Genomic DNA, 12,377 nt, shown 5'->3' with positions numbered 1-12,377 from the left:
TCCTCTCCTCTCTGCCAATACAAAATTCAGTCCATGTAGCACAGATGCACAAGTGTGCACCCACTGCACCACAGAGGGGTGTAATCTGACTGCTGCTTTCTACCAATACCAGCTTGCAATTATGCATCCCAAGAGCAGAAGGAACAGAGATGTTGTGTTACTTAAAATCATAAAGTACATTACCTTTAAATCAAGATGTACAATGTTATTCTGATGTAGATAACATACTCCTTCAAGTATTTGTTTAATGAGTCTGATAATGTCATTTTCAGAAACCATTTCAGCCACCTCAGGTAAACACAAGTTGAAAATTTCTCCACCTGCAGCACTGAAATAAAATTGAAATAGAAACTTGGAAAATCATTGACCTAAAAACGACAACTTTTAAATACCGTAAAACTGTTAAGTAAAAGCTATAGCTATCTAGTCTCTCTATATAGTTACATATACTTTTGATTCTCATGACAACCATGTGGATTATTATTCCCATTTTACTGATGAAGAAACAACTACAAAGAGGTTAAGCTACTTGTACAAGGTCGCATAGTAAACAGAGAACCACAATCTGAATCTGTGTGATATGGATGAAAATCTGCATTCTTAACCAATACCTTGTATTGTAGCTTCACAGATTTTTTATTATTTTTAAAAGAACTGAAAATCTAAACAATGTCGACAAAAGCATAGAAAAAAAGTCCCTAGGTTTGGAATCAAATGATATAAGTTTAAATCCCAAATCTGCTATTTATCAGCAATATAACTTAGGATAAGTAATTTATTTGACTTTCCCCATCTGTAAAAGAGTCATCACTGAGTGCAATAGATTTTTTTAAAAAGAGAGATAGAGTACAAGCAGGGAAGAGGAACAGAAGGAAAGAGAATCCCACACAGGGCTCCATCCCATGACCCTCAGATCATGACCTCAGCTGAAATCAAGAGTTGGATACTCAGCCACCTGAGCCACTCGGGCACTCCTAGATTTTTTTTGAGGATTAAATCTAAAAAAATTTTTTAAAAATCTAGACAGTTATTCAAAAAGTTATAAAGTATATTTAAGAATATATCAAGTAAAGTATATTCTATGTAGTAAAATGGGACAGTGTCTGGCATGTAGAAGGTATTTAGTAAAATTTTGTTGAATGGATGAATGATGGAATAGGCAGTCATTCTTCAGAGCAGCTGAAACTGAAATTCAGAAGTCTCATTGACTGACAAGAGGAAGAAGCAGGTCATATGTATGAGGAGCCATAAGAAGGAAAAATAACAGTGGTCAATTTGAGTCCAGCACTAAAAGGCACAAGACTGACCCTTTACACTGCAGATGTAATTTGTCACCAAACCATATGTACCAATACATGTCAGTTAGAGGCTGCAGAAATTTGCTGCTTTACACTTTACCATGTTCCATAGGTAACCGTGTAAGGAATACCTGGGAAAACTCCATTAACCCTTACACTTCAACTTCCCCCAACTCTTAAAACTCCAAGAAAATTGATAAAATATTAGTACCTGTCTTAAGGTATCATGGTAAAGACAATCTTTAATACAAAGGTATTAAAAAGTTAGTTTGTGGGGTGCCTGGGAGGCATAGCTGGTTGAGCGTGCGACTGTTGAACTCAGCTCGGGCTATCATCTCACTGTTCGTGGGTTTGAGCTCCACAATAGGTCTGCACTGACAGCACAGAGACTGCTTGGGATTCTGTCTCTCATTCTCTCTGCCCCTCCCCTTCCTGTGCTCTCTCTCTCTCAAAAGAAGTAAGTAAACTTAAAGAAATTAAAAAATAAATAAAAAGTTAGTTTGCTATAAACTAACATAGCAAGTGACATTCAAAATAAGGTATAGGAAGACAATATTAGAAATTCATGTTCACCTACAAAGAAGTAAATTAATCCTTATGAATACTTATACAGGGACTACACTTGGTGGTCCCTTAGTCTGCATGTCAGATGTTTACTTGTCACAGCCCTGCTCAAAATCTTCTAAAGGAGGAAGGACTCCCCAGGCCAGGTGCTAGTGACACCCTCACTCCGTCTCTTTCTGGTTACATTGTTTAGTTTTAATGAAGCAAATCCTCTCAAAACAGAAAGTGGTCTAAATACTCCTTCAAAGGTACTATAGCTAATATTACTAATGCAATCATAAGCAAACAAGAAAATGACGAGAAGATACTTTAGATTCTTAGAATGAGTTGTGTGCTTAACAAGATATACCTGATGCAAAACCAGACCAAATAATTTGAAATATAAAAAATACTGTATAAAATATGGATTTACACCTACTATTAAGATATGAAAAATACTTGGAAGATCTGAATTCTTCATATATACAGCATATAAACTGCTTAAGAAATTCATTCCTGAACACCAGTTATGTAGCAACATTTTACACTACACTCACTAAAGTTAATTCAATAGATAAAATCCTCCACTAATTCTAAAATTCAAAAAATATAAGAAAACAAACTAAGAAAAAGAATGCAAAGCACTCCCTGGTGCCTAGGACATAGGAGATAAGACAACAGGCTGCTTATACTGGTACCTACTGAAATTCAAGACTGCCTGGGTTCCATTCTGGCTGTCACTAACTAGTTGCATAAATTAGGACAAAATGCTGCCTCCATTTCCTTTACTGTAACTCAACGATACATGAGGAATATTGATAGCTCCTACTTCACTGTATTGCTGTAAGAATTAAATAAGCCATATAAAGTACTGACCATGACAGATGTTTTAGAGATCAAAGTTGATCATCTATAAATATTTATCACAGTGTCCGACACATGGTAAATATTCAGTAAATATTAACTATTATTATAATGAGTCAACAAATATTAATTCCAAGTCTAGCCAACATCTAGCCTTTCTGCATTTGGGGCCTTCTTACTGAACTCTGATTTTTGAAGGCAATTTAAAAAGTCTTTGCTAAATCAAACTTCATTTTTATAAACATTATACATATAAAAATGCACATAATATAGTCTGAAGCAAAAAAAAAAAAAAAAAAAAAAGCTTTCTAATAGAGTAATCCCAAACTCACAATTTTGTTTTTAAAGGTATATATTCACAGACCAAAAAATAAAAATAATTTTAAAATACAGGAATATGCCATAAAAGTAACCATAGTATACATATGATTTTTATCTTCTATATCCTCTACATTTTTTTTAAATGTTTTATTTATTTCTGAGAGAGAGAGAGAGAGACACAGTGTGAGCAGGGGAGGGCCAGAGAGAGAGGGAGACACAGAATCTAAAGCAAGCTCTTGGCTCTGAGCTAGCTGTCAGCACAGAGCCTGATGCGGGGCTCGAACCCACGAACCACGAGATCATGACCTGAGCTGAAGTCGGACGCTTAACTGACTGAGCCACCTGGGCACCCCTATATCCTCTAAATTTAACATAACACATAGGTATTACTTTTATAACCAGGAAAAGCATCCTAAAGGGTTTTTTTTCCTTCAGTAACAAAATCAAACAAATATTAATGATTGTCAGTCAATCAGATTGTCTCTTCTATTCAGGTTGGTAAGTTGACCAACGTCTTTTGTAGGATTGCCATTTTTCCCATAAAAGAGGGACACAGGTAGAGCTACGGGAAATGGAAAATTAGTGGGAGCAGGTAAGAGGAGGAAATGAACAGATAACACGAGAAGCAGATTACAGAAGTCAACAAAACTAGAAGAATAAATGGAAGCAGTGAGTAGTAGACAAGCAGATGGTTTGTTCAAACAAGCCACCCAAGAGCAGTGACTTCGGAGAAGAAAAAAAAAATCTCTATAGTCAGAAAAGACACCTATATACCATTATCACTGCCCTGGAAGGCACATTCAGGTAGAGCTCCATTTTCTCTATTAGAAGAGTTGTCCTCTGATGGGATATCAACCAACAAATTTAGAAATTTGGAGGGTTTGCATTCATTTGCTTATGTATTTGTATACATGTTGTGTGTGATAATAGTACTTTAGTCCAAGTACACTGTCATGTAAACCTATGTGTTATATATCCTCTTTTAAAACTTTAAATAAATGTGGTAAAATGTCAACAATTGGTAAATCAAGCTGAAGAGTATGGGTATTAATTATACTGCTCTTTCAACTTCTTTGAAGATTTGAAATTTTGTACTAAAAAAGTCAAAGAAGAAAAGTATGTGGGATGATTTGAAGAGGGGATCAGATTGGTAATTGTTATTAGAGTAAAAGACTTCACTGTTTTACTTTCACCACATAAAAAATTATGCCACCTTATTAAAACAACTAAGTCTCTCTGACCACATTTTTACCTTTGAGATTATCTGATGTGACAATGCTACCCCAAAAGTGATAGGAACTAAACCAAGCTCTAGTAATAAGTTTTAGTAGGTCTTAGTTGCTCTAGTAAGAGATTATTTTAATCCATTTACACATTTAATGAGTGCTTGCTATACACTTCAGCCATGAGGTACAGTTCTGCCTTTATGGAATTCAGTTTACTTGGTAGGGTACCTAAATGAATTTTCAGAGTATGAACACAATCCAACCATAAAATGTGTAAAAATTTTCTGATGTACTTTGTTGTTGCTATTTAGATAAATCCTTCACAGAAAATTTTATGAAAGTACTCAATGCTCCTATGTATTCATTCTCCAAAGCTAATATCCCATTACTGTGTTTGAAAAAGCTTCGTTTCACAGACTTCAAATGTGCAGTGTCATGCAAGTAGATAACTTTTCTTTTCTCAAGTTCATTAACATACAGTCGTCTTGGCTTCAGGAGGAGAACCCAGTGATTAATTTCTTACATATGACATCCAGTGCTCATCCCAAAAAGTGCACTCCTTAATGTCCATCACCTATTTAACCCACCCCCATCTTCCCACCCCCATTAACCCTCAGTTTGTTCTCTGTATGTAAGAGTCTCTTATGGTTTGCCTCCCTCTCTTTTTTTATCTTATTTTTTCTTCCCTTCTCCTAAGTTCATCTATCAAGTATCTCAAATTCCACATACGAGTGAAATCATGGTATCTTTCTCTGACTGACTTATTTTGCTTAGCAAAATGCCCAAGTAGATAACTTTTTAAAGGTTAGATTAATCTAACAAAAATAATCACAAAAGATATATAAAATGAAATCATATTGATAGTATCCTGGGCATGTCTGTGATTCTAATTTATTTTGAAGGTGCTATAATATACCTTAGTATGTTGGTATTATAGAAAATGTACATAGTATTCATTCTTTTTTAAAAATATTTTTTAATGTTTCTTTATTTGAGAGACAGAGAATATGAGCGAATGAGGGACAGAGAGAGAGAGAGAGAGAGAGAAGCCAAAGCAGGCTCCAGGCTCTGAGCTGTCTGCACAGAGAGCCCAATGCAGGGCTCAAAACCCATGAACCATGAGACCATGACCTAAGCTGAAGTCGGATGCTTAACTGACTGAGCCACTCAGGCGCTCCCATAGTATTCATTCTTAAATGAACTACTTGTCAATTTAACATTTTGCAAAATAAGCATTTTCATATTTACAAGTTGATTCTAGGTAATCAACTTTCCTGATACAAAAATATATTGATTTTTTACAAATACATAAACAAACTTCTTCATCCTTAAAATACCTAAATAATAAAATTTGGCTACATTACTTTTGTTTTTTATTTTTTATTTTAGAGAGAGAGAAAGAGAGAGAGAGCATACAGGAACGGGAGAGAAAGGCAGAGAAAGACAGAGGGAGAGAGGGAGAATCTTACACAGGCTCCATGCTCAGCACAGAGCCTGATACAGGGCTCGATCTCATGACCCCTGGATCATATATGACCTGAGTCAAAATCAAGAGTTAGAATTCTGCTCAATGGACTGACCCATGAGGCGCCCCTGGGCTACATAATATACTTTTAAATTCAAAAAGACAATGATGCAGGTTAACCACTAAAATGAATTACTGTACTTATAATGTATTTTTTTCTAAAGTAAATACTTAATCTCTTTAGTTTATTATAAAACAGATTTCTTTTATAAAAATTATCAGACCCTAAAGCATATTAAACATAAATTTAGCTAATCTCTTCCAATTGCTGCAGATGTTCAAACACATTTTATGTACACGTCAGACTATCACTCATAACGGTACTATTTTAGAATCACATGTGAATATACTGATTAACAAGCCAGTTGGTTTAACCATGCTCTCTGCCCCACGCTTAACGTGATGAATTGCTGAATACTTGGGTGTTTTCAGCTTTTCAGTGACTTGTGGGAAGAGATATATTTTATTTCTTATTTCTACAATTCCTAACAGTTTTTCACAAGTTACACAATACTAAATAAATGTATTTCTTTAACAAACAATGTGACAGGCATACCTTTACCTTCATGCAAATTCACCCTTCTATTCTCCATGAGTCATTGACAAATAGATGGATAAAATATATAAATGATTTCAATTATATTTATCCATTGTTCTGCACAAAAACTCATCAACTTTCTATGTTATTAGTAACGAAGTATACTTATTTCACCACATTCCCCAAACATTGTGTTGTCATTTGGGTTTTCTGTGCGTGCTGTTTAATTTGTTTTTGTGTATATGTGAAAATATTCACATATACACTATGTCTCTCTAATACTTTATCAACAGAAATCTTCACAAGTTCTTTTTTCTGCTAAATGTTTATTTTGAGAGAGAGAGAAAGTACGTGCATGTGAGCAAGCATGAACGGGGTAGAGAGACACAGTGAGGGAGAATCCCAAGCAGGTTCTGTTCTTTAGTGCAGAGCCCAGCGCAGGGCTTGATCTCATGAACTGTGAGATCATGACTTGGGCCGAAATTAAAAGCTGGACACCCAACAGACTGAGCCACCCAGATGCCCCAAAATCTTTACAAGTTCTTGTCATACTTGTATCATTCTTGTTCTTAACATTTCAGGTCACCTTATCCCACCAATTAAAATAAGTACTTTAAATTTATTTAAATTCATTAAAGTATATACTTACTACTCCAATATCAAAATGATTTCACTGGTATTTTCATAGACTTCATGAAGATTAATCACATGAGGACAAGATTTTGCCAATTCAAGTATGGCAATCTCGTGCAGAATCTCTGCTCGACAATCCTGTCCTCTTCTTCTCTTTTTCAGAAACTTTGCAGCATACTCTTGGCCAGTAGATTTTGATATACACTGTCGAACCACAGCAAATTTTCCTCTGGGGGAAAATGAGGACAGTCAATTTTAACTTTTCCAAAAAGAACAACATTAGCATAACACATAATTCTAACTTAGAATTAATCGTTTCAAACTACTATGCCTTTAGTTGAATCAAATACTGCATGTATTTTTATGAAATTTATATTATTATACTAAAAATGAAAATGGCAAATGTAGTAACAGGATAAAACAGAATTGTGTTTAATTATCACTGTTAATATAATACATTATCATTGTAGGTGAGATCTCATTTGCATACCAATTCCATCCCATACTCTTGATATAAACGTTTGTGTTTAAATATCATAACAATCCTACATAGTAAATGATATTCTGTTTTGCAGAGCCCAGAGAGCATATGTATCTTAGCCTATTTCCAAAGACTATCTTTAAAAGGGTACCACACTTACTCTCTAATCCAAACAGCTTCCTTCAAAAATAAAAAATTAAAATGAAACCAAAAATGGTATTTGACATTTAATTGTATTAGTGTAATCGCTTTGCCTTTCAACAGTATGTTTAACAATCTTTGAAGCTTTCTATCACTAATTTAGTAGGTGTTTTTTCCAGTAAATCTCAGAATGTTGGCCAGTGATCTATGAAGCCTGTTATAGATATCAGCGGTATGTGTGTCCTATGGAGACTATCCAGGGACACTCCACAATCAACTAAGAAAATTAATAGTTATCAAGCTAAGTATAAACACACGCATTAAAGTCATGTTTATCATTTTAGGAATAAGTAGGTGTTTAGCTCTCTCCAACAGAAATACTTATCATCTCAGCTAAAATTTAAAAAGACATTGACAAATATGTATTCCAAGCCTATAGTTGCCCAAAATCTAATTTCCCAAAGACCTAGAGCTATTTTGAGTAAGACTATTTTAAGAAACTAATAAGGGCTACTGACTGCTTACCCAGAAAAATGTACTCGTGCCCTTAAATAGAAAGTTTTACATATAATTCCAGAGGGTTTTCAGATTTCAAAGCCCATCTGTCAACCTTCTAAACCTGAGTCCAGGGGATCCAAAATTAAGAACCTGTATCCTAAGGCTCAAACTAACCAATGAAGTGTAAATAAAGGGTCTCAGAGAAGACCCTTTGTTCCCTAACTCTTCTTTCTCCAATTTGATTTCTAACACAGCATGTCAGGTGCGCTTTAGCAAGGAAAACCTGGGATTTGGGGTTGGGTTGTAGGCGGGGGGGGGGGGGGGGGGGGGGGGGGGGGGGGGGGGGGAATAAAATAAATTGCTTGATTGTTATTTTACTTGCTATTCTCAAGGGTCAGGATGACAAAGATTCCTACTCTTTATTCCTCAAATTTCTTCAAAATTGGTGCCAGTGAAAAGAATGGGAAACCAAGCTGAAAAAGTATGCTACAATGTCAAAAAAAAAAAAAAAAAAAAAAAAAAAAGGTGACCAAGCTATAATTTAAATCTACATTTATCAAAACATATATCAACTCAGTAAATTTGCATACACAAGCCTGATTATTGAAAAGAATCTTTATTTAAGATTGTCATGTTTAATTTAAACTAAGGCATTTCTCAATGTATGCAAAAGCAGTACCAATCAATGCATTTCAATGAGCACACAAAAAGGTCATCAGTCTTTACTTTGTATTCAAACCACCCATATTTACAGATTTTATACTGGATAAATCAAGTCAAACTAAGATTAAATGACTCACGAAAGGTCACATATGGAACTGGAGTGCCAAGAATTAAACTATGGAATGTGAATTCCTAGCTTTCTCTTCTAATCACTACAAAACAATTCCTCCCTTTAAGATAATTTTTTTAAGAAGTGCAATTCACTGCTGCCAATTCTCACTTAGATTTAGAAGTGAAAATGTGTCTAAAACAGAAAGGAAATTTCGAGTTTTATACAGAAATTCACCTTGTAAAACTAAGTAAACAGAAACTAGATAACCAAGAAAATTGTCCAACTGAAAAAAAAAATAGTTCATACTACCAACTGTGACAATTAAATTCTGCTTAATTTTGTAACTACATATACAAGCCAGAATTTTCTCAGGAACAAGGAGCAAAATTAACTAGTAACACTTTTTAATCTAATTGTTTCATGTATTCTTACAAGGCTTTCTTAAACAAATCCAGTACAAAGGTGACCAAATGATATGGGTAATTATTTACCTGTCAGTGCTTACCGCTAAGCAAAAGCCTCGTGTGGGCAGAGACCCTGCCTGTCCGAATTACCACAGTTGTTATGAGCTGTACACTTGGCTAACACATAATAGGAACTGAAATATCTGTTGAATGAATGCAAGAGTTATGCACCTACTACAATACCACATACTGTGCTACCATATTTTATATCCTGTACTTAAAGCATTTATATTTTTTAAAGCTTATTTGAGATTCCAGTAACATTTTACATACATTCATTTATATGCTCTTAAAGAAGGTAAATATTCTTACCATAATTACCAGATGACTTACAAAGGAAAGAGTATTTCCTATTCTAAAATGCTATTTGTGGTTTAGAAGTAACAAAAATAATCTTTTGCACATAATTTTCCTATATCAAACTTAACAGAAATATTTAAAAAAATTAAAAACCCTTAACAAATAATACTTAATTCATACCCTAAAAAGGCAAGGCTGACTAGATTTCCCAGCAGTTGAAAAGGTCTAGTTACCCTTCTGTATTCTAGAATAGACAATGAAATGTGAAAGGAGGGGGGAGGGTAAGCCACAAAGGAAGCTGACGTTTATTTCTGCATCTGCCTCACCCTTCTAAACCACAAGAAGTCCTAAGAAACCTTGCCTCAGTTGGGGGAGGGGTGGAAAAAAACATACCCAACATATTAAAAAACAGGAACAATGCAGAGTTTTTTGAGAACAGTCTAAAATGAACTGTTAATTTTTATATATTTTCTTTTAGTCTCCTAAAGGAAAATGAATTCTTAAACACTAACATCTTAAAATTAATTTAAAATACAGTTGATTTAGAAAGATCAACTTGATTTACAAAGACTTTTGTAGTTCATCACATGCTAGAATTATGTTTACAGAGTTCAAAACATAAAGCCTCAAGAAAATCAATATTTTCATCTTAATTTTCATTGTGCATTAGGATATTGCATGTATTGTGTGTATAGGATATTAAAATTGGTAGCAGTATTAGAACTTAAAGCAAGTTACTGACAGAGATTCATGATTTCCAACTAATCAAGTTTTACTAATTAGAAGTATCAAAGGGTGCCTGGATGGCTCAGTTAGGTAAGGCTCCTGCTTCGACTCAGGTCATGATCTCACGGTTCGTGGGCCCCAGGTTGGGCTCTTTGCTTCTGACAGCTCAGAGCTTGGAGCCTGCTTCAGATTCTGTGTCTCCCTCTCTCTCTGCCCTTCCCCACTCTTTCTCTTTCAAAAATAAAATAAACATAAAAATTTTTTTAAATGAAAAAAGAAATATCAGAATTTACCATGTGACTCATTAGCCCATATCAATTCAAAGAAAAATGTTAGGTCTCTTTCATAAAGATATTAGAAGATGGGACATTAGCAATCTGAGTTTGTTTTAATCAGAGTCTGAGTTTTTGCTCTAGAATGTTAAAAATACACCTGACTCAAATGTATGCTTGTTATTTATGACAGTACCTCATTTATAAAACAATTTAATTATTAATATTGTCCTCCCCAAAGTTTATGTTCTACAAAACTCTCAAAGGAAAAATATTTTATAGACTTTCTAACTCCCCCTAATATCCCTTATTTTGCAGTTAATTTAATAAATGTATGTACAGTTACTAATCAAAATATAACTTAGAAAAAAGGAAAAGAATACCCTTTGTTGTGTGTACTATTCAAAGCTTTTCATATTCAGTTACCTGCTCAAAGCAGTTGCCAAACATTTCTGCAATAGAAGGAAACTTGGAGATATATAGTCCACCCTCTCATCTTAACGAAAAGGAAATCACACAACTAAGTATATCACACAACTTTAGATCCAGAGTAAATACAGGTCAACTGACTTCCAATTTAATCTGTTTTTTGCTAATATACTACATGATTCTATAAGACATATATATTTGACATGGCTGTTGAAAAAAAAGGAAGACAACCCCTAATGGAATCTTAGCTATCTCAATAAACCTTTACAGCATTCTAGATGTTAAGATATTGACAAAACTGTGTACGCTCTAAACCTCCTCATTTTAAGACTGACAATGAAAACTACAAGGAGTCCAGAAGAAGGTAACTAGATCAAGGAAGACTGTCTGGAAATTAGGTCATAAGATGAGCATTTAAGGAAGCTGGCAGTGTTTGGCCATATTCAAATCTCTGAAAAAGTTTTACATGGACATTACATGCAGCTACAAAACTAGAGCCACATCTATTGGGTAAATGTTAGCAGAGTAAAAAAGAGAACCTTCTGTGCCCAAGACACAACCACAAAATGGAACAGATATTGTCTGAGGTAATGAGTTCCCCATCACTGCAGCATTCAAATCGAGGCTAGATAAACAGCTTGTCAGGAAAATTACAGGAAAGACTGCTGCATAAAGAATTGTCAGACCACCACTGACCACCAAAGTCCTCCCAGTGCAAAGATTCTATCCCTATCGGGTGTGAGATACAGGCAACTAAAAGCAAAACTTACTCCTTCCTGTTATAAAGCAAAGAGAAATAATTACAGACTTAGAACTAAACAATTTCCTAGAAACATTCTTTTTTTCACAATGTTTATTTATTTTGGAGAGAGAGAGAGAGACAGACAGAGCATGAGTCGGGAAGAGAGGGAGAGAGAGAGAGGGGGAGACACAGAATTCGAAGCAGGCTCCAGGCTCTGAGCTGTGAGCATAGAGCCTAATGCTGCACTCAAACACATGAACAGCAAGATCATGATCTGAGCTGAAGTCAGACACTCAGCCGACTCAGCCACCCAGGTGCCCCCTCTCCTAGAAACATTCTGAAAGGTTTTTAAGACTGTATCTTTCAGAGCCTAAGTGTCCATCAACAGATGAATGGATCAAGAAGATGTGGTTTATCTATACCATGGAATACTACATGGCAATGAGAAAGAATGAAATCTGGCCATGTGTAGCAACATGGATGGACCTTGAGGGTGTTATGCTGAGCGAAATGTCAGGCAGAGAAGGACAAATATCATATGTTTGCACGTATAGGAGGATTAGGAGGAACTTGACGGAGGAACAAGGGGGAGAAGAAGGGC

General features: G+C 35.0%; 1 protein-coding gene across 1 annotated transcript in view; it reads right to left on the bottom strand.

Moving 5' to 3' along the window:
• Positions 1-12,377, bottom strand: part of STK17B (serine/threonine kinase 17b) — a 32,220-nt gene that overhangs the window by 7,622 nt on the left and 12,221 nt on the right. The window contains exons 3-4 of the mRNA XM_039248960.1: positions 6,965-7,177; positions 184-328 (exon numbers count right to left, since the gene is read on the bottom strand). Coding sequence (XP_039104891.1) covers positions 184-328; positions 6,965-7,177 — 358 coding nt within the window. The remainder of the gene's footprint in view (positions 1-183; positions 329-6,964; positions 7,178-12,377) is intronic.

Source organism: Hyaena hyaena, unplaced genomic scaffold (genome assembly GCF_003009895.1).
Source record: "Hyaena hyaena isolate Hyena2069 unplaced genomic scaffold, ASM300989v1 scaffold_325, whole genome shotgun sequence".
NCBI lineage: Eukaryota > Metazoa > Chordata > Mammalia > Carnivora > Hyaenidae > Hyaena > Hyaena hyaena.
This window is presented reverse-complemented; position numbering and strand designations above follow the sequence as displayed.